General features: G+C 44.4%; 2 protein-coding genes and 1 pseudogene across 12 annotated transcripts in view; 1 reads left to right on the top strand and 2 right to left on the bottom strand.

Moving 5' to 3' along the window:
- Window positions 1-340: 340 nt before the first annotated feature.
- LOC102119306 (SWI/SNF-related matrix-associated actin-dependent regulator of chromatin subfamily E member 1 pseudogene) lies at window positions 341-2,124 on the bottom strand (annotated as a pseudogene).
- Window positions 2,125-3,591: 1,467 nt separating this feature from the next.
- LOC141408977 (uncharacterized) lies at window positions 3,592-21,082 on the bottom strand. 5 transcript variants are annotated; one of them, XM_074021942.1, is made up of 3 exons: window positions 20,662-21,082; window positions 19,756-19,893; window positions 17,815-19,066 (listed from the first exon to the last, which is right to left on the bottom strand). In XM_074021942.1, exons 1-3 carry the CDS (start codon window positions 20,669-20,671, stop codon window positions 18,735-18,737), a joined length of 480 nt encoding a protein of 159 aa, XP_073878043.1. In that variant the 5' UTR covers window positions 20,672-21,082; the 3' UTR covers window positions 17,815-18,734. The 5 variants fall into 5 exon arrangements, with proteins under 5 accessions (XP_073878041.1, XP_073878042.1, XP_073878043.1 ...); XM_074021940.1 differs by lacking the exon at window positions 17,815-19,066 and adding an exon at window positions 3,592-3,750 and having other exon boundaries at window positions 19,756-21,082; XM_074021941.1 differs by lacking the exon at window positions 17,815-19,066 and adding an exon at window positions 17,316-17,709 and having other exon boundaries at window positions 19,756-21,082.
- Window positions 19,769-26,375, top strand: part of TSC22D1 (TSC22 domain family member 1) — a 145,642-nt gene continuing 139,035 nt past the window's right edge. For 4 of the 7 annotated variants that reach the window (XR_001486395.3, XM_065533202.2, XM_015439242.3 and 1 more), the window contains exon 1: window positions 19,769-23,758. Coding sequence is in view for 5 of the 7 variants with exons in the window: in XM_065533202.2 (XP_065389274.1) it covers window positions 20,862-23,758 (2,897 nt within the window). In the remaining 2 variants the exon portion in view is untranslated. The remainder of the gene's footprint in view (window positions 23,759-26,375) is intronic. The other 3 variants (XR_012426925.1, XM_015439241.4, XM_074021937.1) reach the window with 1 other exon arrangement.

The raw sequence follows: 26,375 nt of genomic DNA, 5'->3' as shown, positions 1-26,375 counted from the left end.
TTTAGTTTTTTTTTGTTTGTTTTTTTTTTTCAAAGACGGGGTCTCACTATTTTTCCCAGGCTGGTCTCCCGCTCTTGGGCTCAAGCAATCCTCCCATACTCAGCCACCTGAGTAGCTGGGATTACCAGCTACTGTAGCCAGCTCATATTATGGCCAGTTTTAGAGATAACTGCCAAGATATAATTGTATTTAGCTAATGATAGATATAAATATTTTAAAATACTATTTGGAGCCAGGTTTTACATGCTTCATTTCTCGAATTTTTCCTCCCTCCCCCTCCCTCCCTCCTTTCTTCCTTCCCTCCCTCCCTCCCTCCCTGCTTGCTCTTTCTCTCTTCTTTCTTTCTTTCTTTCTTTCTTTCTTTCTTTCTTTCTTTCTTTCTTTCTTTCTTTCTTTCTTTCTTTCTCTCTTTCTCTCTCTCTCTCTCTCTCTCTTTCTTTCTCTCTTTCTTTCTCTCTTTCTTTCTTTCTTTCTTTCTCTTATTTTGTCACTCAGGCAAGAGTGCAGTGGCACGATCTTGAGTCACTGTAACTTCCACTGCCCGGGTTCAAGCAATTCTCCTGCTTAGCCTCCCGAGTAGCTGGGACTACAGGCGTGCGCCACCATGCCCAGATAATTTTTGTATTTTTAGTAGAGACAGGGTTTCACCATGTTGGCCGGGATAGTCTTGAATTCCTGACCTCAAGTGGTCCACCCACCTCGGCCTCCCAAAGTGTTGGGATTACAGGAGTGAGCCACTGCGCCTCACCTACATGCTTAATTTCTTTTTTTTTTTTAAACCAAAAAAATTTTTTTCATTTAAAAAAGTATTTAGAACACATAAAACAAGGCAACATTGATTCTTTTTTCTCATCTTCTGGTATGGAATCTGTTGGTGGCTCCTCCCCTGTTGTGCTGTTGCTCTCTGAGCCAGTGTTACTGTCACTGGTTCCTTCCTCTGCCATACTGTCGACCCCTCCTGCCACTCTCCTTATCCTCAGGAGTAGACGTGCCTTCTTCACCATTGTGTTGGCTCTCTGTTATTTCTTCAAGCTGTGTCTCCTCTGTCTCCATTGGAATGTTGTCGTCATCTTTCTTCTCCTCGCCTTTGTTGGCTGCTTGTTATTCCTCAGGAAGGATGTTGCTCTGACTGCACTCAGCTTGCTCTGCTGCCTCCTTCTCCCTTTCCTCTTGCCCTTTGTGGGCCGGTTCCTCTGCCTGTGCAATCTCAGCTGCAATTTTCTCCATATCCACTTCTACTTTCAGACAGCATAACCTTTTAAGTTCATTGTTAAGTGAATCTATGCTTTCCAGGAATTTCCTCTTTTTCTCCTGGTGTCTTTCCTCTATTTGAAGAATTTCAGCTTCTGGTTTTCACTGATGAACCATTAAGGACTAGACCTGTCATTGGACCTGTCGTTTGAGGACCTGCATTCTAGCTGTTCTGACAACTGACCAAACGTCTGGCACCACACTCCCACTAAGGATTTCACTAATGAGGCAGTGGTCCCTCTGGAAACGGGCGGTGACTGGATGCTTGAAAAGCCATCATCATAATCATCCGGATCTTGGGCAGGCTCAATGCACATGTATGGTTCTCCTTTCTCCAAGCGAGACTGTCTCTGCTGACTTTCTCCCTGCTGCATGACTTTTTGCATTTATGTAAGCAAGGTACATGGGGGAATTACGACAGGCCTTCATAGATTCATTGTACTCTATCTTTTCTGCTTTGTATTCACTTAAATATTCTTGTTTTTCATCAGCAAGATCTTGCCGGATGCCACCAATAATCTAGCCAATCTCACACAACTTTAGGTCAGGGTTGGAAAATTTACTTGGTCCCAGACCTTTCTGCTGTACCTCATGTAGGGCATCAGCAGCTTTTCTGGTGACTTTCAGGGTTTGGAATCGTAATAGCAGAGGATGCCGTAACCCAGCTGTTGGTGGCCGGGTTTCCTCCCAGGCTGTAGTTGTTGTTGGCAAGATGACTGTATGGACTGTATCCCGCACACCCTGGTGTGCTGGGCATTTGTGTTGCAGGAGCTGGGGTGGGAGGTGGGGCATAAGATGGTCTTTTTTGACATTTTGGAAGATTAAGTTCTCAGTTCCTTAAGAATGAATCTGAGACACCATGGGCAGAAAAAGTGTCTACAACTCTGGCTTCACTTCCCTTTACATGCTTAATTTCTAAGCAGACCGTTTAAAAAAAAAAAAAAGGTAATACAAATGTAAATTTACTCTCAGTCCATGAATCCTGGTGGTTAATGCAGTCTGAATTTGTGAGATCTTACTGTGCTTTCGAAAGGCGAAGCCAGCTGGGCGTCTGGGTCAGGAGGGGACTTGGAGAACTTTTCTGTATAGCCAAAGGATTGTAAACACACCAATCAGCACTCTGTGTCTAGCTAAAGGTTTGTAAATGCACCAGTCAGCACTCTGTAAAAATGCACCAATCAGCCCTCTGTGCCTAGTTAAAGGTTTGTAAACGCACCAATCAGCACTCTGTAAAAATGCACCAATCAGCACTCTGTGTCTAACTAAAGGTATGTAAACGCACCAATCAGCACTCTGTAAAAACAGCCCAATCAACACTCTGTAAAATGGACCAATCAGCGCTCTGTAAAATGGACTAATCAGCAGGATGTGGGTGGGGCCAAATAAGGGAATAAAAGCTGGCCACTCATGGCAACCCACTCCAGTCCCCTTCCATGCTGTGGAATCTTTATTCTTTCACTTTTCACAATAAATCTTGCTGCCGCTCACTCTTTGGGTCCACACTACCTTTATGAGCTGTAACGCTCACTGCCAAGGTCTGCAGCTTCACTCCTGAAGTCAGTGAGACCACGAACCTACCAGGAGGGAGGAACAAACAACTCTGGATGCACCACCTTTAAGAGCTGTAACACTCACTGCAAAGGTCTGCGGCTTCACTGCTGAAGTGAGCAAGACCATGAACCCACTGGAAGGAAGAAACTCTGGACACATCTGAACATCTGAAGGATCAAACTCCGGACACACCATCTTTAAGAACTGTAACACTCACTGCAAGGGTCCGCGGCTTCATTTTTGAAGTCAGTGAGACCAAGAACCCACTGGAAGGAACTAATTCCGGACACATTTTCACATGTATTAATGAGGTTGTGCTCAGTAAATCTAAACAACTCTATAAGATATTAATTAAAAGGTATTTAATCAGAATTAGATTAATATTCAAATTCAAATTGTGGCAATCAATTCTAAAGCACAGTGATAGCAGGACACTTTTTTTTTTTTTTTGAGACAAAGTCTCATCCAGGCTGAGGTACAGTGGTGTGATCTCGGCTCACTGCTCTGCCCACCTTGGCTTTCAAAGTGCTGGGATTACAGGAGTGAACCTTCACACCTGGCCTCCTGGAAAACATTTTTATTTTTATTTTATTTATTTATTTTTGAGACAGTCTCGCTCTTGTCATCCAGGCTGGAGTGCAATGGCACAATCTCAGCTCACTGCAACCTCCACCTCCCAGGTTCAAGTGATTCTCCTGCCTCAGCCTTCCAAGTGTCTGGGATTACAGGTGTGCACCACCATGCCCAGCTAATATTTGTATTTTTAGTAGAGACAGGGTTTTACCATGTTGGCAAGGCTGGCTCGAACTCCTGACCTCAGGTGATCCGTCCGCCTTGGCCGGTTTCACCATGTTAGCCAGGCTGGTCTCAAACTTCTGACCTCAGGTGAGTCACCTGTCTCGGCCTTCCAGAGTGCTGGGATTCCAGGCGTGACCCACCGTGCTGGCCCTGGAAAACATTTGTAAAGGCTCCTCAGTGATAGCAACTCAGTACTCATCTTACAGTCTTCCTTCCTTCCCTGTTTCACTGCCCCTGCTGACATTCATGCCCACTGGCTCCATTTTTTCAAATACACTCTGCATGTGAGCTTTGTCTCTTATTTTGAGGAACTCAGACTAAGATATATGGGATATTTGATATATGCAATATATAGTACTTGATAGTAAATTTTTGTTGCTTAAATGACAATGTTGTGCCAATAATATTTGCATTACTCACTTTACTTGGATCATTCAGGTAGCATGAATCTTATATAAAATATGTGCCTAATCTGATAGGAAATAAGTCCCTCATGCACATTTGATGGCAAAATCTTCAGAGCATAGTTCTGATTACATCTGTCATTCAAACCACTCAACAGTATATCAGGGTCATTGTCATTGAAAATCAGCTTAGGCCACAGTGGAAGAAAATAGCAATGTTACAGGATCTCTGGGGTGTCAGTTTTCTTCCTGGAAACCTCTGTGGCTGGTGGCACTTTTGCCTGAGTTCTTGTCCTGCATCCAGGAAGAATGAGGTACGCAGACAAGTGAAGGGTGAAGAAGACGAAGAGGAGTTTTATTTAGTGTTAGAACAGTTCAGAGGAGACCCGCAGTGGATAACTCCTTTCTGCAGGCAAGTCCACCTATTGAATATTCAGCTCTCAGCAGAGAGAAGGCCCTGGAAAGGGTGGCAGAGAGGAGGCCCTGGAAAGGGTGGCTCCTCTCCGCAGGCCGTGCACACATCTCTGCAGGCCTCTGAAGCGCTCAGCAGAGAGGGTAGCTCCTCTTTGCAGCTGGTCCTCCTGTTGTCTCTCCATCTTCTGCCCTCTGCCCTGCTCTGGCTGAGCCCGAGGCTTTTATGGACCTCAGAGGGGAGGAAGTGCCAGCCAATTGGTCCATGGGTGGCCATGGGCAGCCCAAAGGAGGCACCACAAGTCCCCACTCCAGTTCGTGAACTGGTAGCCCAGTGCTCAGCCTTTAGGCACTCCCTGGCCTGAAGTTGGGCCTTACTGGGAATCAGCCCCCTTCTGCCCAGGAGCCTGTCTGCCTCCCTCGGCCATCCATGGCAGGGTGCTGGCACCAAAGGGCACCTGCAGGCCACCACCCAGCCACCCTCAGCTTCCCCTCCTGTGCTCCTCAGCTCCCAAAATCCAGAGGGGGCCGAGGTGGCAGAGGGATGGCATATCAGCACTGGCCCAAGCCTACGCACACCTGGCCTGGCTTGTGTGCCTCCAAGATCAGAGCAGGCCCTGAGAGTGGGGAGATGCTAGGCAGTGGGAGCAGACACCTCTGAGTCTGCAAGGGCATGGGGGGTCCTTTCCAGGACTCCCAAGCCTGCAGGATACCTTGCGCTGCAGCCCCAGTTTTCAGTGGGGTGGGGTGGGGCTCCTGCCTGTTGCGTGGAGCTGGAGGCCCTGATCCACAGCCAAGATTGGGCGGCTGTAGCCCCGCCCAGGAAGGCAGAGCTCCTGCCTACTCCCGGCTCCCAAGAACACAGAGATGCTGAAGTTGCAGCTGTAGCCTAGGTAGCTGCAGTTGTACCTGGGGAGGTCCCGCCCCACCAACTTGTAAGGGGCAGAGTTCCTGCTTGTCCCTGGTTCCCAGTGCCTCTCACCAGCAACCGGCAGCGCCCCCTCGAAGCCTGGGGCAGGGGCTCCAGGTCCTCACTGGGCCTGGACCAGCATCTGGTGTAGGGTGATACTGCTGAAAGCTCCTGCTGTGGTCCTGGTGCTCAGGGTTGGCCTGGAGCTCCCCCTCGCCAGGCGGGCGACTTGGGCAGGCCCCACTGTGGCGGCCCCCAGGGTGGCAGGCTGGGGGTGGGGGGTTTGCAGTGGGGTGGAGGGGTGGAGGAATGGGGGGTAGAGGGGTGCGGGCTGTCTGCGTCCTCCCTGCACCCTCCCTGCAGTGGCTAGCGTGATGGCAGCGGCACACCAGATGGCCCACTGCTGCCATCAACAGTATAATAACAATATAGGGCCGGGTTGCGGTGCCTCATGCCCGTAATCCCAGCACTTTGGGAGGCCAAGGCGGGCAGAACACTTGAGGCCAGGAGTTGGAGACCAGTCTGGCCAACATGGAGAAACTCCCATCTCAACCAAAAATACAAAAATTAGTTTGACATGGTGGCATGCACCTGTAATCCCAGCTATTCAGGAGGCTGAGGCAGGAGAATCACTTGAAACCGGGAGGTGGAGGTTGCAGTGAGCTGAGATCACACCACTGAACTCCAACCTGGGCAACAGAGCGAGACTCTGTCTCAATAATAATAGTAATAATAATAATAAACAATGTAAAATGATATTCAGGCCAGGCATAGTGGCTCAAGCCTGTAATCCCAGCACTTTGGGAGGCTGGTGGATCACCTGAGTCCGGGAGTTAGAGATCAGCTTGGTCAACATGGTGAAATCCTGTCTCTATCATTTTGCCAGGCTTGGTGGCTGGCACCTGTAGTCCCAACTACTCAGGAGGCTGAGGTGGGAGGATCCATTGAGCCCAGAGGTCCAGGCTGCAGTGAGCCGTGATCGCACCACTGCACTCCAACCTGGGCAACAGAATGAGACCCTGTCTGTATGAGATCCAGGTTCTGCATGCCTAGGCTTTCTTTTTGTTTGAAGGAGGCATGCCTGCCCCCCAAAATAAATAAATAGAAAGCAGGCTTCTTACTCTTACAGAGACCTCTCCCAGCTGCTCTCCAGCCAACTGGAGAATTCTGTGTTAATGTTAAACAGTCTCCCCAATGCAGCCTTTGAAGAAATCTGGACATTACCCCAGTTTCCTGAATGAAGTTCTTGCTCCACGATTGACCCCTTGTCCTGCCTTTAGTGTTTATTCTTCAACGACCCAATTATCCCAGATTTCTGCTGGTGGTCTAAGTATAATACAGTTTACTGAAATGTATTGTTAGAATCATTCTAGAATGACCCGTTATGAGATACATAGGCACAAGCCAAGTTTTTTGTTCCACATTAAAAATGAGCTGCAATTTAGGTGAGTTCTTAGTAAATGTTTGTGTGCAGAGGGATCTCATTGAAACAGCAATCAATTCTTCATTAACTTTGCTATTAGAAGCAAGCAATAATAGAATTCTCCCAAAATAGTGGATAAACTATAATATACTTTAAATTAAATTTAATGGATTTCTTCCCACTCAATGGATTTGACTGACTAAACTCTTTTAGTCTGAATTTTAAATGATTTCACATCCCCTGTGCACATATTGTGGTGTGGCCATGGGAGACCTGATTGGTGATGGGTGAGAGGTTCAAGATGGTCTGGGAATGGAAACGGCCCATGGGAAGTTCACATGCAGATAATGAAGTGGTGGTTGTACCTGAAATAGCGATCAAAATGCTATTCAATCTGTGTAGAGACTTCAGTCTCTGTTCTTCTGAGGCCTTTCCTGCAGAGGACAAGCTTTTAAAATGATCCCCATGTTCCTTCTTGAGAATGGAATTTAAACTTACATTTTAAATCTTCGGTTCAGTGCTTTAAAGTTGATAATTTATTATAATTATCAAAAAAATAAAACCCACTTTCTAGTCCTTCTCTTCATGGAATATTCTATCTGTCACTATGTAGACAATGGCCTGCGATGGAATAAAATTGGTGAATGCTAAATATATAAGATAGAAACACAATTTTATTCTAATATGCATGCTCATTTGCTATTATCACATTTATCAGGGAACGAGTAGCCTCAAATAGTCCTTTAAGTGTGTTGTTATTGTCCCTGTTTTCCATTAAGTTTTGTGTATTTTCCTGGTCTTACTAGTAATATTACTATATTTAGTTATATTGCAAACACAATCTTTTGTAGGCTTTTGCTTGTTTTTTTTTGGTAGGCTTTTCTCTTCCTAAATGTCTGTCATGAAAAACGAACCAACCAACCAACCAGCCAAACAAACAGCAAAAGCTCAATTACACACACAAAAAATTAAGACAACCAGGAAAACTCAAACGTTTACTCAGAATCAATTATCTTACTAAGAAGCCGTAATTGCAGTTTTTACATATGTACCAGGCACTAACCATATGCTCGGTCCCCAGCAGATGTATGCATCAATGAGGCCTCACCATCATGGTTTCTAAACTATTTTGCTGTCATTATTTCACATTAAAATCATTCTTATCTGATTTCCAAAGATCCATATTGTGCCTACATGTAATTGGTGGATTAACAGGTATTTACAATTGTTGTAGGGCTTCTTAGTTCAGGTAAAAGCCAGGTTCTTGTCACATGGCCATGAGAAATTAGGCTCACAGACACTTTGAAAGGTAAGAAAAATGGAATTTATTGGGTGAAAAGGAAAAAAAGGGAAATGGGGGCCTCTCGCTTCCTAGCTGGTTTCCGCCATCACAGATTGAATCCCAGGTTCCACCCCAGAACAGGAGAGGACAGGCTGGAATCCCAGACTCCTCTCCCATGCAAAGGGTGCGAACTTCCACGGCTCACCCCATTCTCCCGGTGCGCAGGCCAGTTGGAGTTTCTCCTGGGACCCCTTTATACTTGGCTGTCTCACAATAATTTGGAAGTCTCTGATTGCCTTTAACCTGAAGAAAATATATCTTTGGTGAAACATGAACCAAATTGTTCGCCTACTTCCCATTTGTCCTTTGTTTAGAATAAGATTATGTAAATACACCTCTGAGCTGGGGATGAGGTTTGGGGAAGTTGTCTCAGTTTGTGCCCTCATTGATATGTAAAAACACCACTGCATGGCATTTTTGTCTCCTAAAGAACAGGAAGTAGATATTTAATTAATGACACCAAAGTTGGACCAACCTTATATGTTTGTAGTTTTTCTTTTTATTATATACATAAATATATACATACATATATATAAAATTAATAGCGTAGGCTGTGTGCAGTGGCTTACACCTGTAATCCCAGCACTTTGGGAGGCTGAGGTGCATCACTCGAGGCCAGAGGTTCGAGACCAACCTGGCCAATGTGGCAAAACCTCCCCTCTACAAAATATACAAAAATTAGCCAGGCATGGTGGCACACGCCTGTAATCCCAGCTACTTGGGAAGCTGAGGCACAAGAATCACTTGAACCCAGGAGGCGGAGGCTGCAGTGAGCCAAGATCACGCCACTGCACTCCAGCCTGGTCAGCAGTGCAAGACCTTGTCTCAGAAAAAAAAAAAAAAAGAAAAAAATTAATAGTCTAAACCAAAAGTAAAATTTGAAGGACCCCAACCATCTGAATGGACCCCTCCTCTCAGTCAAGGACATGCCAGAGTCATCTGAAAATCTAGTTCAGGCCATGAAAGAAGAAGGGGTTGGACATGCCTCATTATACCTCTCTAGAATTAACATCAACACAGACCTTTATATAGTAGTCTATTCTCTCCAAAGCCTGTTAATGGGAGACTTCATCTGCACGATGAAATGTAGGTCTCTGCAACCCCTTATCCGCAAACCCTTATCATAACCCAGACATTCCTTTCTACTGATAATAACTCTTTTAATCAATTGCCAATCAGGAGATTTTTAAATCTACCTATGACCTGGAAGCCACACCCCCTCCCTCACACCTTTGAGTTGTCCTGCCCGTCCAGATCAAACCAATGTAAACCTTACATGTATTGATTGATGTATTATGTCTCCCTAAAATGTACAAAAGCAAGCTGCACCCCAACAACCGTGAGTACATGTCATCGGGACCTCCTGAGGCTGTGTCACAGGTGCATCCCTAACCTTGGCCAAATAACCTTTCTAAATTGACTGAGACCTGTCTCAGATGTTTTCGTTTCACAACAGTGACCGGGTCTCACTAAGTTGCCTAGGCTTGTTGTGAACTCCTGGGCTCAAGCCATCTTCCCCTCTCTGCCTCCTAAAGTGCTGGGTTTACAGGTGTGAACCACTGCACCTGGTCCCTGTTCCTTGTTTTTCTAAGGAGACAAAATCCCGTATTTCCCATCTTCTAGTCCTTAACAATGTAGCAGCCCATAAATTATCATATACTTTTTTCCTGAGACACAGTTTCACTCTGTTGCCCAGGCTGGAGCGCAGTGGCCTAATCTCGGTTTACTGCAACCTCTGCCTCCCAGGTTCAAGCAATCCTCTTGCCTCAGCCTCCCAAGTAGCTGCGATTACAGGTGCAAACCACCATGTCCAGCTAATTTTTGTATTTTTAGTAGAGATGTGCTTTCACCATGTTGGCCAGGCTGGTCTTGAACTCCTGATCTCAGGTGATCCGCCCATCTCAGCCTCCCAAAGTGTTGGGATTACAGGCCTTAGCCATTGCACCTGGCCCCCTTTACTTATTTTTATCCAGTTTCTGTAGCAGTACTATTCATGAAATACACTCATTATGTACTTAGGATGAGCAGAATGATGAATAGTGTTATTAGCTGACTGCTGCTGCACAATTATTACAAAGAAGAAAATAAAAATATTACTATTTGGGGGTTTCATCAACATGAAAATGGCTGTAATTTCAATTTCTGAGTTATGGTAAGGAAAATGGGAGCGGAGGGAAAAGTACAGTGGAGCAGTGAATGGGAAGGGAAGGGAAGAAGGGTTGGGGACTGGTGTCCAGTACACAATGTATTTGGCATTCAAAAAACTTGACTTGTATATCAAAGCCATTTTGATTATATGTTAACACCTGAGTCTTAAACAAGTGACTCATCTGGCACAACTAGTAATAAGATGAATGTTAAATTAATGTTTTATTAGAAGAGAATTATTGAACACACTGCCAAAGGCTATCCTCCTTGGACATTTTTATAATGTAGAGCTGGCCGGGCGCAGTGGCTCACACCTGTGATCCCAGCACTTTGGGAGGCTGAGACAGGCAGATCACAAGGTCAGGAGTTTGAGACCAGCCTGGCCAACATGGTGAAACCCCATCTCTACTAAAAATACAAAAATTAGCTGGGCATGGTGGTGCACGCCTGTAGTCCCAGCTACTCAGGAGGCTAAGGCAGGAGAATCGCTAGAACCTGGGAGGCAGAGGTTGCAGTGAGCCAAGATAGGGCCACTGCACTCCAGCCTGGGTGACAGTGTGAGACTCCATCTCAAAAAAAAAAACAAAAAAACGTTAATGTAGAGCTAGGTGGAAATGATTTGCCTCCTCTGAAGATCCTACAGATCTGAGAGGCTCTAGGGCCAAAATCTCCCTGTTCTTCCAAAGAAAAGGGTGGCACAAAGAGGTCCTGCTTTCAGTCAATTAATATGTATTCACTGGGAATATATTTCAGCTACAGAATAATTATCATTAAAACTAATTTATGAAACATTTGTATACTGTACTCATTATGTACTTAATTTTAAAAACATATCCATCATAATCAGCAAGGTGGTTTATTCTAACCTTAGTTATATAACAGAATGTGGTTTTTATTGTACTGACAATCATAAATGAAAGAAAATATGTTTCATGTTGGGAGAAATGCAAAATAATAGCAGAACCTTCATTTAATATTAACACTTCAAAAGGAAAGCCTTTTCTAATTTTTAATTTTTTTTGAGACAGGCTCTTTCTTTGTCCTTTAGGCTGCAATGCACTGGTGCGATCACAGCTCACTATAACTTTACCTCCTGGGCTCAAGTAATATTCCTGCCTCAGCCTCCTGAGTAGCTAGGACTATGGGTGCATGCCACCATGACTAGCTAATTTTTAAATTGCTTGTAGAGAGATCTTACTATATTGCCCCCTCTGGTCTCAAACTCCTGGCCTCAAACAATCCTCCTGCCTTGGCCTCCCAAAAGTACTGGGATTACAGGCATCAACCACCGTGCTTTACCTAAAATGGAAGTTTTGACCAATAAACACTTAGTAAATGTTTTAGACACATTGACTAAGTCAAAATTGTAAAAATGGATCATTGCATCTGAAATTATCATAGGTTTTGTATGATTTCTGTGACTTGTCATGCCAAAAATTACCAACTAAGTTTCTTAGAAAACAGTTCTGGAGCTCATTTGACTAGAAGATGTTCATGAATCTCCCCTATTTTTAGGCCAGGATGTAAGCAATTCATTTCCAGAATAGAACACAAAAGCTAAGGATTATACTTGTAGTCAGTATTTGACATAATGCATTGTCCCTACACAAATGCAAAGCTATCAGAAAAGGAGATACAGATTCAACTCATATCTTCTTACAAAAAGAAAAAAAGAAAATGCTTTGGGCATGATGCTTAATGAAAAAGAGTAGTTAGCAACTTGTTGTTGGCTTAGCTTGGGTAAGGAGAATTTTACAGAGATCAAGTAAAAGAACAGAGAAGGAAATTTAATACCATTGGATGCCCTTGACCAAAATTTTAATAATGAGCTTGTTTTTTAACGCCATAATGTCTGAACTTTATGTTCTTCAGAAACACCTTGTGAAAAGTTCAGTAGTAAAGTTCAAGTGATCAATTATGTTGACAATGTTACTACATAGTATAGGATTTAGAAAATTTTTTATAAGCACTTTTAAGTTTCTGCTATATACTTAAAAGAACAAAGAAAACTTAGCACCTTTCTCAAGATGAGTTTAATTGGAAGTATTTCTTTCAAAGCTCTTGTTTTTATTATCAAATAATTTGGGATCAACATTGGGGTAAAACAGAGTATTACTCCCATTTTACTCGAAATATACCTTGAGTTGTAATATAGTTGTACATCTACTAACCATTTTGTATGTCAGTTATGTCAGTATGTCTCCTGAATAAAGACATTCTTTTGAAACACTGAAGGTAAACCACTAAGTTGGCATTATCATTCCTGTCTATAAATAACTGTGGCAAGAAAGTACCTGGACCTTTCTAGTTTCTGATGGAAAACTTTGTTGGTATCTGTGCAATTAACTTTATGTTTAACTCAGTGAAGGGGCTGAACCAGTCATATTTTAAATTTTCTTGAGTGTGATAAGTGTGTATATATTGCATATAAAACAAATCATTTTGCTGGGCTTTTTCTCCTAAATCCCATCTCACGATTTTGTCTAAAAACTCTATTAATTTCCTCTTTAATCATTCTAATTTATCATTCATATAGAAAGGGTTTGTAAACATCTACCGTATGTAAATTGTGCTGTTGCATTTAAATTTTTGTGGTCATAATATTTTTGGGATTTTATTTTGTGTCTCTGACTCCAATTTAGAGTGTATACATTTAGGATTTTCTTTTCTTCTTTTATTCATGGTATTAAAATCAGAAAAGATGTTGGCCTTTAAGACTACTGATTTCCCGTTTTCTACAATGAAAATAACTGGAAATGTCTATTTGAATGTGTTATTAAAAATTATTTAAAAACTATTTTATTAATGTTCTTACCTTAAAAGATAAGTTAGAGCAGAGGGAGAAAATAAATGATCAAAGGAAATTTCCAGACTAAGGAATGACCCCAGTAAATTCTTTTTTCTTTGAGCTTGAAGATTTGAGATATACCTAAATGTTTGTGAATGTAATCTTTAAATACAAAGGAATATCGGTTGCTTTCATTTTAAAATTTCATTTAATTTCTTTTGAGGCAGGGTCTTTCTCTAGGCTGCCTAGGCATGATGCTTACTGGGCTCACTGCAGCCTTGACCTCCAGGGCTCAACCAATCTTCCCACCTCAGCCTCCCAAGTAGCTGGGACCACAGGCGCACACCACCACACCCAGCTAATTTTTGTATCTTTTGTAGAGATGGGGTCTTGCCATGTTGCCCAGTCTGGTCTCAAACTCCTGGGCTCAAGCAATCTGTCTGCCTCAGCCTCCCAAAGCGCTGGGATTACAGGTGTGAACCACCGCATCCAGCTGCTTTTGTTTGTTTGTATAACTTGACCTTATTTTTGTTGACAGTGGATGGACAAAGGTCTTATTAGAATCATGATATAAACAAATGTGACAAATGTGTTTATTTCTATAATTTTACATATTCAAAAAATATATAAATACAAATGGGCCCTTAGAACACGTTGAAAAGATTAGGTTATTACTCTCTTATTACTCTCTCTATTCTACAGGCTCTTATGTTCAATAAAGACTAATTGCTAAAACAGGAAAACATTTATCTTGTCCTATATAGATAGCATTTCTCAATTACATGTGATTGATGCCTTTTTTCAAGCATTTGGCATCTGTTTCAATCAGTGAAGAATCCTCCTACTGAAATCATTGTTCTGTTCCTTTATGTCTAACTCCTACATGGCCACGGTAGTCTCTAAAATGTACATTCTTAGAATATCTCTGCATAGGAGAAAATGGTGCTTATAGATTTTTTGGAGATGCCTAATTAGAAAAATTAAAACATGAGTATTCTGTAGAAACTTAACTTGGGAGCATGAGTTGGCAGTAGCCTGAATTAACAATATGCCTTGGAAGCAGCTGTGAAGGGGTGGTTAGACTGCCAGGATTTTCATTTTAGCCCTACCACTCTAGTCAAGTTGTAAGACTGAAACCTACTGGCACCTCACTTTCCTCACTTGCAACATGGGGCAATTTCAGCTCTTTGTATAACTGTGAGGACTGAGTGGGATAGAACACTTACAGCATTGAAAACCAATGTGCAGTATATAGTAGGCATTAAATAAAATTAGCTAACACTGGAGAGATTTGGAGGGCTATTTGATTATAGCCTTTAAAAATATAAATTAATAAATTCTTTTTTCAATGTCACTTCACAGTACTGTAGCAGACATTAGGTTGTGAGAACAGTCTCCAAATTAACACATTCATAAATCAGAAGAGTGTAAAAGAATCTATAACATTTACATTGGTTCAAAGAGGGAAAAAGTCTTTTATCCTCTTCATACAGAAGAAATGCTGTTTCAAATTAATGGCATATCTTCTTTGGCACTCAAAAGCACTGAAGGAACATTTATTAATTTCAAGAGATTTTTGAAAAACACTTGTCTCTAATGCTCAGACTTTTTCAGAAAAATCCTTAAATACAGAGGCATAGAATCTGATATTAAGAGGACATGAGTATCCAGATTTAGGCATGAATCTTGGAAAAGTTATTTAACTTCCCTGTGATTACTCACTTCTAAAATGAGAATGATAATGTCTTCTCCCTCAAAGGGTAGAATTAAATGAGCTAATGTGTATCAGTGTACCTTCTGAACCATACATTCAAATAACTATACTTTTCTGTTTTGTAAGCATTATCTCCTTTGAGGATATAAAATTGTTTAGCTGAACTGAAATATACTATTGAAAAACTTAACAAATGCTGCTGAAATTAATCAGTTATAAGCTAAACTGTACTCATTAAAATTGGAATTAAAGTTTTGAAATATGCATTTTGTGATATTGATAGTGATGGCACACTCCTGGTCTCATTAAAATTTGTCAGAGAGCAAATTGATTAATAAACATACTGCAATATCCCCTTGCATTAGGTTCTTCATATGTAAAAATGTGTGATTTTTTGAGTTTATGTCATAAACATCTGACTTTATTTTCCCAGATGACATCTAAAAGCTGTAAATAAGTATTAATAATATTACATGACTAAAGCACTGGTTAGCCAGAATAATTACTGGAGTGGAACAGTGGCATATTTTCTGTACACATTTCTCTTTAATAGTATCTATTTTTGTAGCTCAGCCATTTAGAGTATAGGTATTCCCTTCCTGCTCTTCAAGGGCATTGCTTTTAGAGAATTACTTGATTTTAATTGATCTATTTCGCAGTACTCACAAATAGATAAATTGTGTACAATGTTCAGCAAATTTTCTTTTTTTTTTTGAGACGGAGTCTCGCTCTGTGCCCAGGCTGGAGTGCAGTGGTGCGATCTCGGTTCACTGCAAGCTCCGCCTCCCAGGTTCACGCCATTCTCCCGCCTCAGCCTCCCGAGTAGCTGGGACTACAGGTGCCGACCACCATGCCCGGCTAATTTTTTGCATTTTTACTAGAGACGGGGTTTCACCGTGTTAGCCAGGATGGTCTCGATCTCCTGACCTCGGGATCCGCCTGCCTCGACTTCCCAAGGTGTTGGGATTATAGGCGTGAGCCACTGCGCCCGGCCGCATATTTTCTTTTTTCTTTTTTTTTTTTTTTTGAGACGGGGTCTCACTCTGTCACCCAGGCTGGAGTGCAGTACTGCGATCTCAGCTCACGGCAACCTCCGCCTCCCAGGTTCAAGCGAGTCACCTGCCTCAGCCTCCCAAGTAGCTGGGATTATAGGCGTGCACCATGTTGTCTGGCTAATCCTTGTATTTTTAGTGGAGAGGCGTTTCACCATGTTGGCCAGGCTGGTCTTGAACTCCTCACCTCAGGTGATCCGCCTGCCTAGGCCTCCCAAAGTGCTGGGGTTACAGGCATATGCCACCGCACCCAGCCCAAATTTTCTATTTTTATGGTACAGTAAACACTGAACATGTCAAAATATATAAGGTTGGTTTATAATGTTGCAACTGGATTTAAGTGATCACCACAATAAAGGCTAATCTTTGAGTCAGCAGAAAAGTAATTCAGAGGCTGGGCGCGGTGGCTCATGCCTGTAATCCCAGCACTTTGGGAGGCTGAGGTGCATGGATCACCTGAGGTCAGGAGTTCGAGACCAGCCTGGCCAACATGGTAAAACCCCGTCTCTACTAAAAATACAAAAATTAGCCGGGAGTGGTGGCACATGCCTGTAATCCCAGCTACTCGAGAGGCTGAGGTACGGGAATCGCTTGAACCCGGGAGGCAGAGGTTGCAGTGAGTTGAGACTGTGTCATTGTACTACAGCCCGGGCGACAGAGAAAGACTGTCTCAAAAAACAACAGAACAGTAATTCAGACGTATAGCCTCAGAATGAAAACAGCTAAAATTCGGCCTTTCAAAAGGCAAAGGATAGCTCTAAGTACTTGGTTAAAAGGATTTAATGACTTTATTATACATAGCAGTAGGCATTTAATGTTTATGCAATAAAAATCCAGACCTTTTTAATTAAAAGATGATAGCATAACAAAATCTAGTCTTCAGGTGCCTTCTCCTTTTTTTAAATGTATTTGTGTTCATAAATTGCTGGTCGTAAGAATTTTGGAAGGGGGAAGAGAGACCCAGATTTTTGAAACTAGGATTTCCCTAACTATAGAGTTCCCCTTTATATCCTTTTTTTGAGACGGAGTCTCGCTCTATCACCCAGGCTGGAGTGTAATGGCCCGATCTCGGCTCACTGCAAGCTCCGCCTTCCAGGTTCACACCATTCTCCTGCCTCAGCCTCCCGCATACCTGGGACTACAGGCGCCCGCCACCACGCCCAGCTAATTTTTTGCATTTTTAGTAGAGACAAGGTTTCACCGCGTTAGCCAGGATGGTCTGGATCTCCTGACCTCCTGATTCGCCCGCCTCAGCCTCCCGAAGTGCTGGGATTACAGGCGTGAGCCACCGCACCCGGCCCAGTTGCTCTTTATATCTTAGTGGGACTTGATGCAGCCTTAGCAGGCAAAAATTAATACGCTTCAAAAGATCTTATTTTCTTATGTCTTGTGTTAATTCTGGATTTTGTTTTTTAAACCTTTCTTTTAAAAGGAGTAACACCCCAACTCTTCCTCCCCCATCAAAACAGCTCAAACAGTACCCTTTGCTACTGGTCATTAGAATAAGTATCCGCTTCCATAGGGCTATCTCAACAGCTCTTTTATTCTGTTAGCTTTGGGTAAGACTTTAATACATGTGTTTATTAAGCATCAAGCCGTATCAGCACAATAATAGTGAGTTATTTAGGTGGCCCAAGGGGTGTAGAGCTGCTGTTTGGGGTAATTTAAAACTTTGACTTAAAAAAACAAAACAAAACAAGAAACCTTTGACTTAAGGCTGCAGTTTGAGAGATCAAGAGCATTTTCTTTCATACTGCAGTCCAAAGAAAGGACATTCCACCCATTTACATCCATTGCAGTTTCAATCGGTTAGGGTAGTTTCCATTTTCCATTCAAAAACTATTGAAAAAGAATGTCAGATTTGCATTTCAACAATGGATGGCAGCGATTAACCAGGCATATCACTTGCAACAAAAGCTGTTGGAGAAAAAAGAAATAATTATTTTTGTGAAAACACAAATAGCCATGACTCTATAAAAACACAACCATTCACATATTAATGAATTAATATCAGAGAACAAGTACAGTCTTCTCATATTTGATTTTTATTACTGTATCACTTTGAATATTTGTGAGAGCCTATTTACTTCTAGCAGAGGTTTACATTAGCAATATAAAGTAAAAAAAAAAATATATTAAGCCCCAGTTTTTCTTTTCAGTGTAGGAGACCCCAGATAAAGCAACAATGTATCATAGCTTTGATAGCGGATAGACGCGATGTTGAGGGTGCACTTCTATTCAATAACATGCAAAAGGTGATATAATTCACTTTTTGAAGGCTTCCCCTTGGAGCAAGGGGAAGAGTTCAGCGAAAACTAAAGGTAAAAAGTTGAATTGACAACTAGAGGTGTATCAAAACTGCAAATGACAATCGTTTTTGCTTTAACAATCTTCTGAAATAGGAATGTAAATCCGTGAGATTTCCTGAATCAGAGGTCTAACCATAAGCGCCGATTCCCCTAACCTAAATTTAACAAAATGAAAATTCCTCCCTACAGCTTTTGGGCTTGCTTTATCATTTTTAAATTCCTGGGAGAGACGGACATTCTCGATTATTGGTAAGAAATGCTTAGAACTAGGTTTTGACATGAAATGCCAATAAAGTAACTGCCAGTAAATTGCCCCCAATCAAACCTAACATTGCTTCTGTAGAACTATAGTCGGACCCATGAAATGTAATATGTGTGGGTGTGTGTTTTAAAACTGGAATTTCGGATGGCTTTTTCTTTTCTAGCCCTAAAAGGCATGCTTATCATTTGTGTTGCTCACATGTCCGGGCCACCTTGCCTCTTGAGTCAAACCAATGGGGATATAGCCAGGACAATGAACGAAAAAGGCGTCGCTGCTTGGAGACACCTGTTGAGATCAGTCGTTTACAGGGCCGGCCTGCCTGTGTCCTCCAGTTAAGGATGCATTGCAACCACTCCTCGTTAGAGAAGAGCCTACCCCAGAGGAGCTAAGGCAGTTAACTGGAAACAGCTGCAACATCTGTCCGGTTGCCTCGCCCCTGCCCGTGGAAGGGCGAGGAGACCGCATGGCAGCAACTGCACTGCACAAAAGACAACACCTATCACTGGGAGCCACCGGCCTTCCGTAGACCCCGCAGCTCCCGGCGCTGGGGCATCCCCCGAGGAGGCGAGGGCCGGGGGCGAGCCCAGGTGCGGCGAGGGGGAGGAGGTTTCCGCCACGCGCCGGGGAAGAAAGCCTGACTCATGTCGTGGCAGCGGCGGCGGCGGCGGCGGGCTCCTGGGAACTGAAACTCGTGATGCTGTTGCTGCGGAGAAAAGCCTCATTACCCATTCCGCAGGCGGGGGACACCACCCAGGGCGCGCACACCAAGCGCCGGCGCTCCCGCCGCCTCCGCCGGCCCTTCCGCGCCGCGCCCCCTCCTCTGCCGCGTGCCCGCGCGCGCCGGCCGCGAGTGTGAAAAGAGCGGACACACCTAGCCTGCGCGCGCGGCAGGCGCGCACCCTGCCCACCCCCACCGGGCCGAAGCAGGCAGTCCGACCCGGATTCGCTCCTTTGGCCGAAATTCCCCACCCCCACTATCCCCTCCGGTTCCACCACTCCCGGCTTCGGCGCCTCCGCCAGCCTTCGGCAATTTCCGTCGGGAGACCCGGCGCTCGCACAGGCCCGAAGATCCGCCGCCTCCTGCCCCGCCAGACCCGGCTTTATGTCTGCGGCGCCGAGGCGCATGCGCAGACGCCATCTTCCCTCCTCCTCCTCCGCCTGCCCCCTCCCCCTCCACCACCGCCTCCTCTCGCCGGCGGTCGCCCCTCCTCCTCCTGCGCTCCGCGCTGGTCCCTCCCCTCCCGATGCCGCGAGAGACTGGGGGATACGGTAGAGCCGGGGGAGCCGAAGAAGAGCACTAGTAACAACCACCATAGCCCCCTCCCCGCCCGACACCCTCCCTCGGCACCCACCCACTCCCCCGCCCCGTTTGCCGACACCGACCAACCCCACCTCTCGTTCCTTTGAACGGCGTCGGCTGCAGTCGCTGCACCAGCCCGTCTGGCCACCAACGCCGCCGAGAAAGGAGCCGCCGCCGCCTGTGGCCCCCTCCCGCTCGGTCGCGGGAGCAGCGGGGTGAGGAAGAGCCGGCTGCGGAGGAAGAGGACAAGAGAGGGTCGCACCCTCCGCCCTAGCGCACGTCCCGCCGCCCTCCGGGGAGGCTCGGGCGCCGGCCCCTTCCTCCCCGAGGACGTGTGCCGAGCCGAGGCGCCTGCCCTGAGGGAGGAAAATGCTCGGGCTCCATGGCTGCCAGTGATGGAGCGGTCCCTGGGCTCCCGCTGCCACCGCCGCCGCCGCGCCCCGGCCGTGCTCCGCGAGGACCCGGCGTCTCTGCGCGCCCGCCCGCGCCTCGTTGCTGGGCTCACCGTACCGGGCGCCCCGCCGCCGCCCCGCTCGCAGCCGCGTCGCCCCGGCCCCAGCCGCGGCCAGCGTTTCCTCACCGAGCAGCCGCCGCGAGCCCAGGGGGTTTGAAAGGGTCTGCGGGGCGCGGGGGGAGGGCCGAGCGGGGCCGGGAGGGGAGGTTTGAGCGACACTGAGCTCGGGGCTCGCCTGCGGCGGCGGCCCCGGGGGTGGCGAGGGGAAGGCGACACTTGCTCGGCGCTGCCTCCGTGCAGAGCGGCCGGGAGGGCTTTGCAGCGGCCGCCGCCGCGGCGGGAGGAGGGGGCTGAGGCGGCTTCGGAGTTGGCCGGAGAAGGTGGGCATTTCTCGCTTTTCCTCCCCCTCCTGCGCTCTCCACCTCCCTCCTGCCCCGCACCCCACGTGAAACGGAATATAAAGGGGGGTGTGAGGCTACAGGGGAAAGTGAATGGCGAAGGACTGAAGGGGTCCCCCCTTCGGGTCCCCGGCCGCCCTGTTCACCCTCGTTCATCCTCCTTTCCGAAGCTCGCTCTCGAAGGCAGGAGCGACCGGCGCCTTCGGCTGAGGAGGAGGAGAAGGAGGAATCGCGCCAGGCGGAGCGTCAGGTCCCGTTTTCCTCTCCGGCGTCTCGAATACAAAGATTACGGTGCAGAAGGAAATTGCACTCGCCTCCTAGGCCCCCCCCCCCAGTACCCAACACAATGCACCAGCCGCCTGAGTCCACCGCCGCGGCCGCCGCCGCTGCAGACATTAGCGCTAGGAAGATGGCGCACCCGGCAGTGTTCCCTCGAAGGGGCAGCGGTAGTGGCAGCGCCTCTGCTCTCAATGCAGCAGGTACCGGCGTCGGTAGTAGTGCCACATCTTCCGAGGATTTTCCGCCTCCGTCGCTGCTTCAGCCGCCGCCCCCTGCAGCATCTTCTACGTCGGGACCACAGCCTCCGCCTCCACAAAGCCTGAACCTCCTTTCGCAGGCTCAGCTGCAGGCACAGCCTCTTGCGCCAGGCGGAACTCAAATGAAAAAGAAAAGTGGCTTCCAGATAACTAGCGTTACTCCTGCTCAGATCTCCGCTAGTATCAGCTCTAACAACAGTATAGCAGAGGACACTGAGAGCTATGATGATTTGGATGAATCTCACACAGAAGATCTCTCTTCTTCGGAGATCCTTGATGTGTCACTTTCCAGGGCTACTGACTTAGGGGAGCCCGAACGCAGCTCCTCAGAAGAGACCCTAAATAACTTCCAGGAAGCCGAGACACCTGGGGCAGTCTCTCCCAACCAGCCCCACCTTCCTCAGCCTCATTTGCCTCACCTTCCACAACAGAATGTTGTGATCAATGGGAATGCTCATCCACACCACCTCCATCACCACCATCACATTCATCATGGGCACCACCTCCAACATGGGCACCACCATCCATCTCATGTTGCTGTGGCCAGTGCATCCATTCCTGGTGGGCCGCCCTCAAGCCCAGTATCTAGAAAACTCTCTACAACTGGAAGCTCTGACAGTATCACACCAGTTGCACCAACTTCTGCTGTATCATCCAGTGGTTCACCTGCATCTGTAATGACTAATATACGTGCTCCAAGTACTACAGGTGGAATAGGTATAAGTTCTGTTACTGGCACTAGTACAGTAAATAATGTTAATATTACTGCTGTGGGTAGTTTGAATCCTAATATGACAAGCAGCATGCTTGGTAATGCTAATATAAGTACAAGCAATATTCCTAGTGCTGCTAGTGTGAGTGTTGGGCCTGGAGTTACCAGTGGTGTTAATGTGAATATCTTGAGTGGCATGGGCAATGGTACTATTTCTTCCTCCGCTGCCGTTAGCAGTGTCCCTAATGCAGCTGCAGGGATGACTGGGGGATCGGTTTCAAGTCAGCAGCAACAACCAACAGTTAACACTTCGAGGTTCAGAGTTGTGAAGTTAGATTCTAGTTCTGAGCCCTTTAAAAAAGGTAGATGGACTTGCACTGAGTTCTATGAAAAAGAAAATGCTGTACCTGCTACAGAAGGTGTGCTGATAAATAAAGTGGTGGAGACTGTAAAGCAAAATCCGATAGAAGTGACTTCTGAAAGGGAGAGCACTAGTGGGAGTTCAGTGAGCAGTAGTGTCAGCACACTGAGTCACTATACAGAGAGTGTGGGAAGTGGAGAGATGGGAGCTCCTACTGTGGTGGTGCAGCAGCAGCAACAACAGCAACAACCAGCTCTCCAAGGTGTGACCCTCCAACAGATGGATTTTGGTAGCACTGGTCCACAGAGTATTCCAGCAGTTAGTATACCACAGAGTATTTCTCAGTCACAGATCTCACAAGTACAGTTGCAGTCTCAAGAACTGAGCTATCAGCAAAAGCAAAGTCTTCAGCCAGTACCTCTGCAAGCCACTATGAGTGCTGCAACTGGTATCCAGCCATCGCCTGTAAATGTGGTTGGTGTAACTTCAGCTTTAGGTCAGCAGCCTTCCATTTCCAGTTTGGCTCAACCCCAGCTCCCATATTCTCAGGCGGCTCCTCCAGTGCAAACTCCCCTTCCAGGGGCACCACCACCCCAACAGTTACAGTATGGACAACAGCAACCAATGGTTTCTACACAGATGGCCCCAGGCCATGTCAAATCAGTGACTCAAAATCCTGCTTCAGAGTATGTACAACAGCAGCCAATTCTTCAAACAGCAATGTCGTCCGGACAGCCCAGTTCTGCAGGAGTGGGAGCAGGAACAACAGTGATTCCTGTGGCTCAGCCACAGGGTATCCAGCTGCCAGTGCAGCCCACAGCAGTCCCAGCACAACCTGCAGGGGCATCTGTCCAGCCTGTTGGCCAGGCTCAGGCAGCAGTGTCTGCTGTACCTACTGGCAGTCAGATTGCAAATATTGGTCAGCAAGCAAACATACCTACTGCAGTGCAGCAGCCCTCTACCCAGGTTCCACCTTCAGTTATTCAGCAAGGTGCTCCTCCATCTTCGCAAGTGGTTCCACCTGCTCAAACTGGGATTATTCATCAGGGAGTTCAAACTAGCGCTGCAAGCCTTCCTCAACAATTGGTTATTGCATCCCAAAGTACCTTGTTAACTGTGCCTCCCCAGCCACAAGGAGTAGAACCAGTAGCTCAAGGAGTTGTTTCACAGCAGTTGCCTGCAGTTAGTCCTTTGCCCTCTGCTAGCAGTATTTCTGTTACAAGTCAGGTTAGTTCAACTGGTCCTTCTGGAATGCCTTCTGCCCCAGCAAACTTGGTTCCACCACAAAATATAGCACAAACCCCTGCTACCCAAAATGGTAATTTGGTTCAAAGTGTTAGTCAATCTCCCTTGATAGCAACTAATATAAATTTGCCTTTGGCACAACAGATACCACTAAGTTCTACCCAGTTCTCTGCACAATCATTAGCTCAGGCAATTGGAAGCCAAATTGAAGATGCCAGGCGCCCAGCGGAGCCCTCCTTAGTTGGCTTACCTCAGACTATCAGTGGTGACAGTGGGGGAATGTCAGCAGTTTCAGATGGGAGTAGCAGCAGCCTAGCAGCCTCTGCTTCTCTTTTCCCGTTGAAGGTGCTACCGCTGACGACACCCCTGGTGGATGGCGAGGATGAGAGGTAAGATCATGTCATATTTCTGGAGACATTCAACAGATTTGAAGTTATCTATTTAGTAGCTACATGTATGCACAAAATTAGTTCAAAGCATTGTATATTTTCATTTTTGTGAAGAATGCATTTTTATGGGAAGTTTTATAGAGCAAGAGTTATGGAATGGTTTCAGAGTGGGTAGGAAATAGTAATATGTAAACAATATTTTCAGAATAGTTGTTGAGCATGTGTTCACATTAAAAATAGGTTTGGGGGCACCAAGTGGTTTTATTATCTATAAAATGCTTTTTAGAAATATTAATTATGGAAAGCTTAATTTTTGCTAGCCCACATAATAGTTAATCTATTTTGAGCTGCTAAAATAATCTCTTGGGGGGTTGTGGTTCCCACGTTTGTTCTCCTTTACTAGACATCCTTTTTTCATTTCTACTGTTTGATCTTAGTCTGTGAAAGATATTGTTGCCTGCTTTTCCTAGTCAGATACGGTATGAAAGATGACTTAATCTGGGTTATATAGGTTGCCCTCATACCGCAACTGACCAACTTTTGTCTGCTTATTTAATGGTCATTTTATCTGAACAGTAAAGGAATGGGAATCTTAAAGTATTTTGCGGGAAAGGAGGACATAAACTATCAAAATAACCAGATTTATCTTGATAGTATGCTGTACATTTTTTCTTTTGCATGGTAGATCAAGGTGGTAGCCATTTTAAAGAATAGAAGAAAGTAAGTCTTGGAGGATTGAATTTGTAGAGGCATGAAAATAAGACCTTGGTCTCCAGCTAATCTCCACCTCTTCCTTTTTTTCCTTACCAAAAAGATACAGAAAGCCTAAAGTACATTATTAAACCAAGCGTTTTTCCACAGACTGAAAATAATATGCCAGTAACTCTTACTGAATCAAATTGTGTCTTTGAAGCTGACTGGCTAGAAAAGTTGAGAAATCTTTCATGTTTCTACATCGTTTTAAACCCTACTTGATTTTTAAAGTAATGTTCTTTCACAAATTTGCCAGTCTGTTACTAACCTTGATTAAAATACTATTATAGGAGTTATGAAAAGACATCATTTTCACTGTGGAATTTGGAGTTAAGCATGCAAGATATTTACTTATTTTAGTATTGGAGGGTTTTGTGAGTAAACTTTCATCAAGCTAATATAAGCATTTATATTTTATATGTATGTTTGTGGGTTTTGCTTTGGAAAAATTGAGCATATTGCAAAATAATTGTAATTTTAGAAAAAGAAAGGTCAAATGTTTCAGTGAGGTTTTTGTTATTTAGTTGTTTAAAAGATAAGGTAAAGACATGGTTAAATTGATAAAGTCTTGTCTTTCAGGATTTTTATTATTTTTCTAATAGTCATGTAATTAAAACCTTGTTACCTAACCAAATGTATTCTGTATTATTTGTACAAAACTGTAGTCTAAAAGATAAACTTTTAGGAGGTACTTTCTTTAATTGTTCCATTATTATTGTTAAACCTTTAATTTTCTCATATTAATACCTGTAATTTTAAAAGAATTATTTACCACAATTATTAATGTTTTTTAAGTCAAATTTATGATTTGAGTGAAGCCTTTATAAAAACAGCTATATTATGTGGATGCTAAGTTTAGAGAAATAAAAGATGGGTAAAATACACAAACGAAAACACTCATTTTGAATTCAAACTTGCCTTGATTTTGTAATTACCATTTGTGGTCCCCTGGCTTGTCTTTCCCCTCTTTTTCCTCCTATTGGTAGGACATGATAGGATTTTCCACAGCTTGCTGTTCCAGACAAAGTCAGATGATGCTACTTTCAACTAGATTTTTAATTATAGGAATAGGGTCCCAGTTTAAGATATTAATATAAAATTAATTTTTCCAGATAATAATTGCTAAAAGGATTAATAAGCCAATTATGGAAATTATGGAATTCTAAAAAGGAACAAGAAGACATAATGAGAAATAAGGAAATACTGATCTAATATAACAAGTTGTCTTCAGACACTGTACACATTCAATTATAATTATGTTTACCAGTCTCTCCCACAAGACCAGGAGTTCCTCAAGAGCAGGGACTGTTTTGAATTTACTACCTATTTGGGCCTTGGTTAGTTAACATCAAAGTTTTGTGATTAAAAACCAGAAAATTTTTGTTTTAGCCATATCTTAAATTCTGTAAAATCGGAATGTAGCCCTAAAACAACTCGTAAGATCAGAAAATATATATATTATATTCTTCATTGTGTTTTACTGAAGATTATTTATTTTATCACTACAGTTTGGAAAAAGAAATTAATTTCATTTAAATTTGCCCTTGAAAGATAAATTAAGAATAACTACAAGAGAAAACAATGATATGATTTAAAAACTTTTAAAACCTTTCTTCCCATGGTAGCCTCTGTGTCACTTGCATCTTGTGGGCTTGGTCACCATTTGTCTCAGGAGAGAGAGACTACATATATAATTTTAATATTGTGAATCAGGAAATGTGTTAACAATATAACTTGGGTAGTAGGACAAATGAGGATGGTTATCTTTTAGTCATCTTTTGAAATAATACTCTAACACTTTAGATTATAAAATGTTTAGACATGTGGAAAGTGCCTTCACTTGATCACTGGGAGAGACTATAAA

Source organism: Macaca fascicularis, chromosome 17 (assembly GCF_037993035.2).
Source record: "Macaca fascicularis isolate 582-1 chromosome 17, T2T-MFA8v1.1".
NCBI classification, from domain to species: Eukaryota; Metazoa; Chordata; class Mammalia; order Primates; family Cercopithecidae; genus Macaca; species Macaca fascicularis.
The sequence above is the reverse complement of the archived record's forward strand: the minus strand, read 5'-3'. Positions and strand labels throughout refer to the sequence as shown.

Coding starts and splice junctions, on each gene's coding strand:
- LOC141408977 (XM_074021938.1), bottom strand. CDS start 20,505: ATGCCCACCTTCTCCGGCCAACTCCGAAGCCGCCTCAGCCCCCTCCTC. Junction 19,067..19,755: donor GCCGTTCAAAGGAACGAGAG/GTGGGGTTGGTC, acceptor TTTTCTCCGCAG/CAACAGCATCACGAGTTTCA.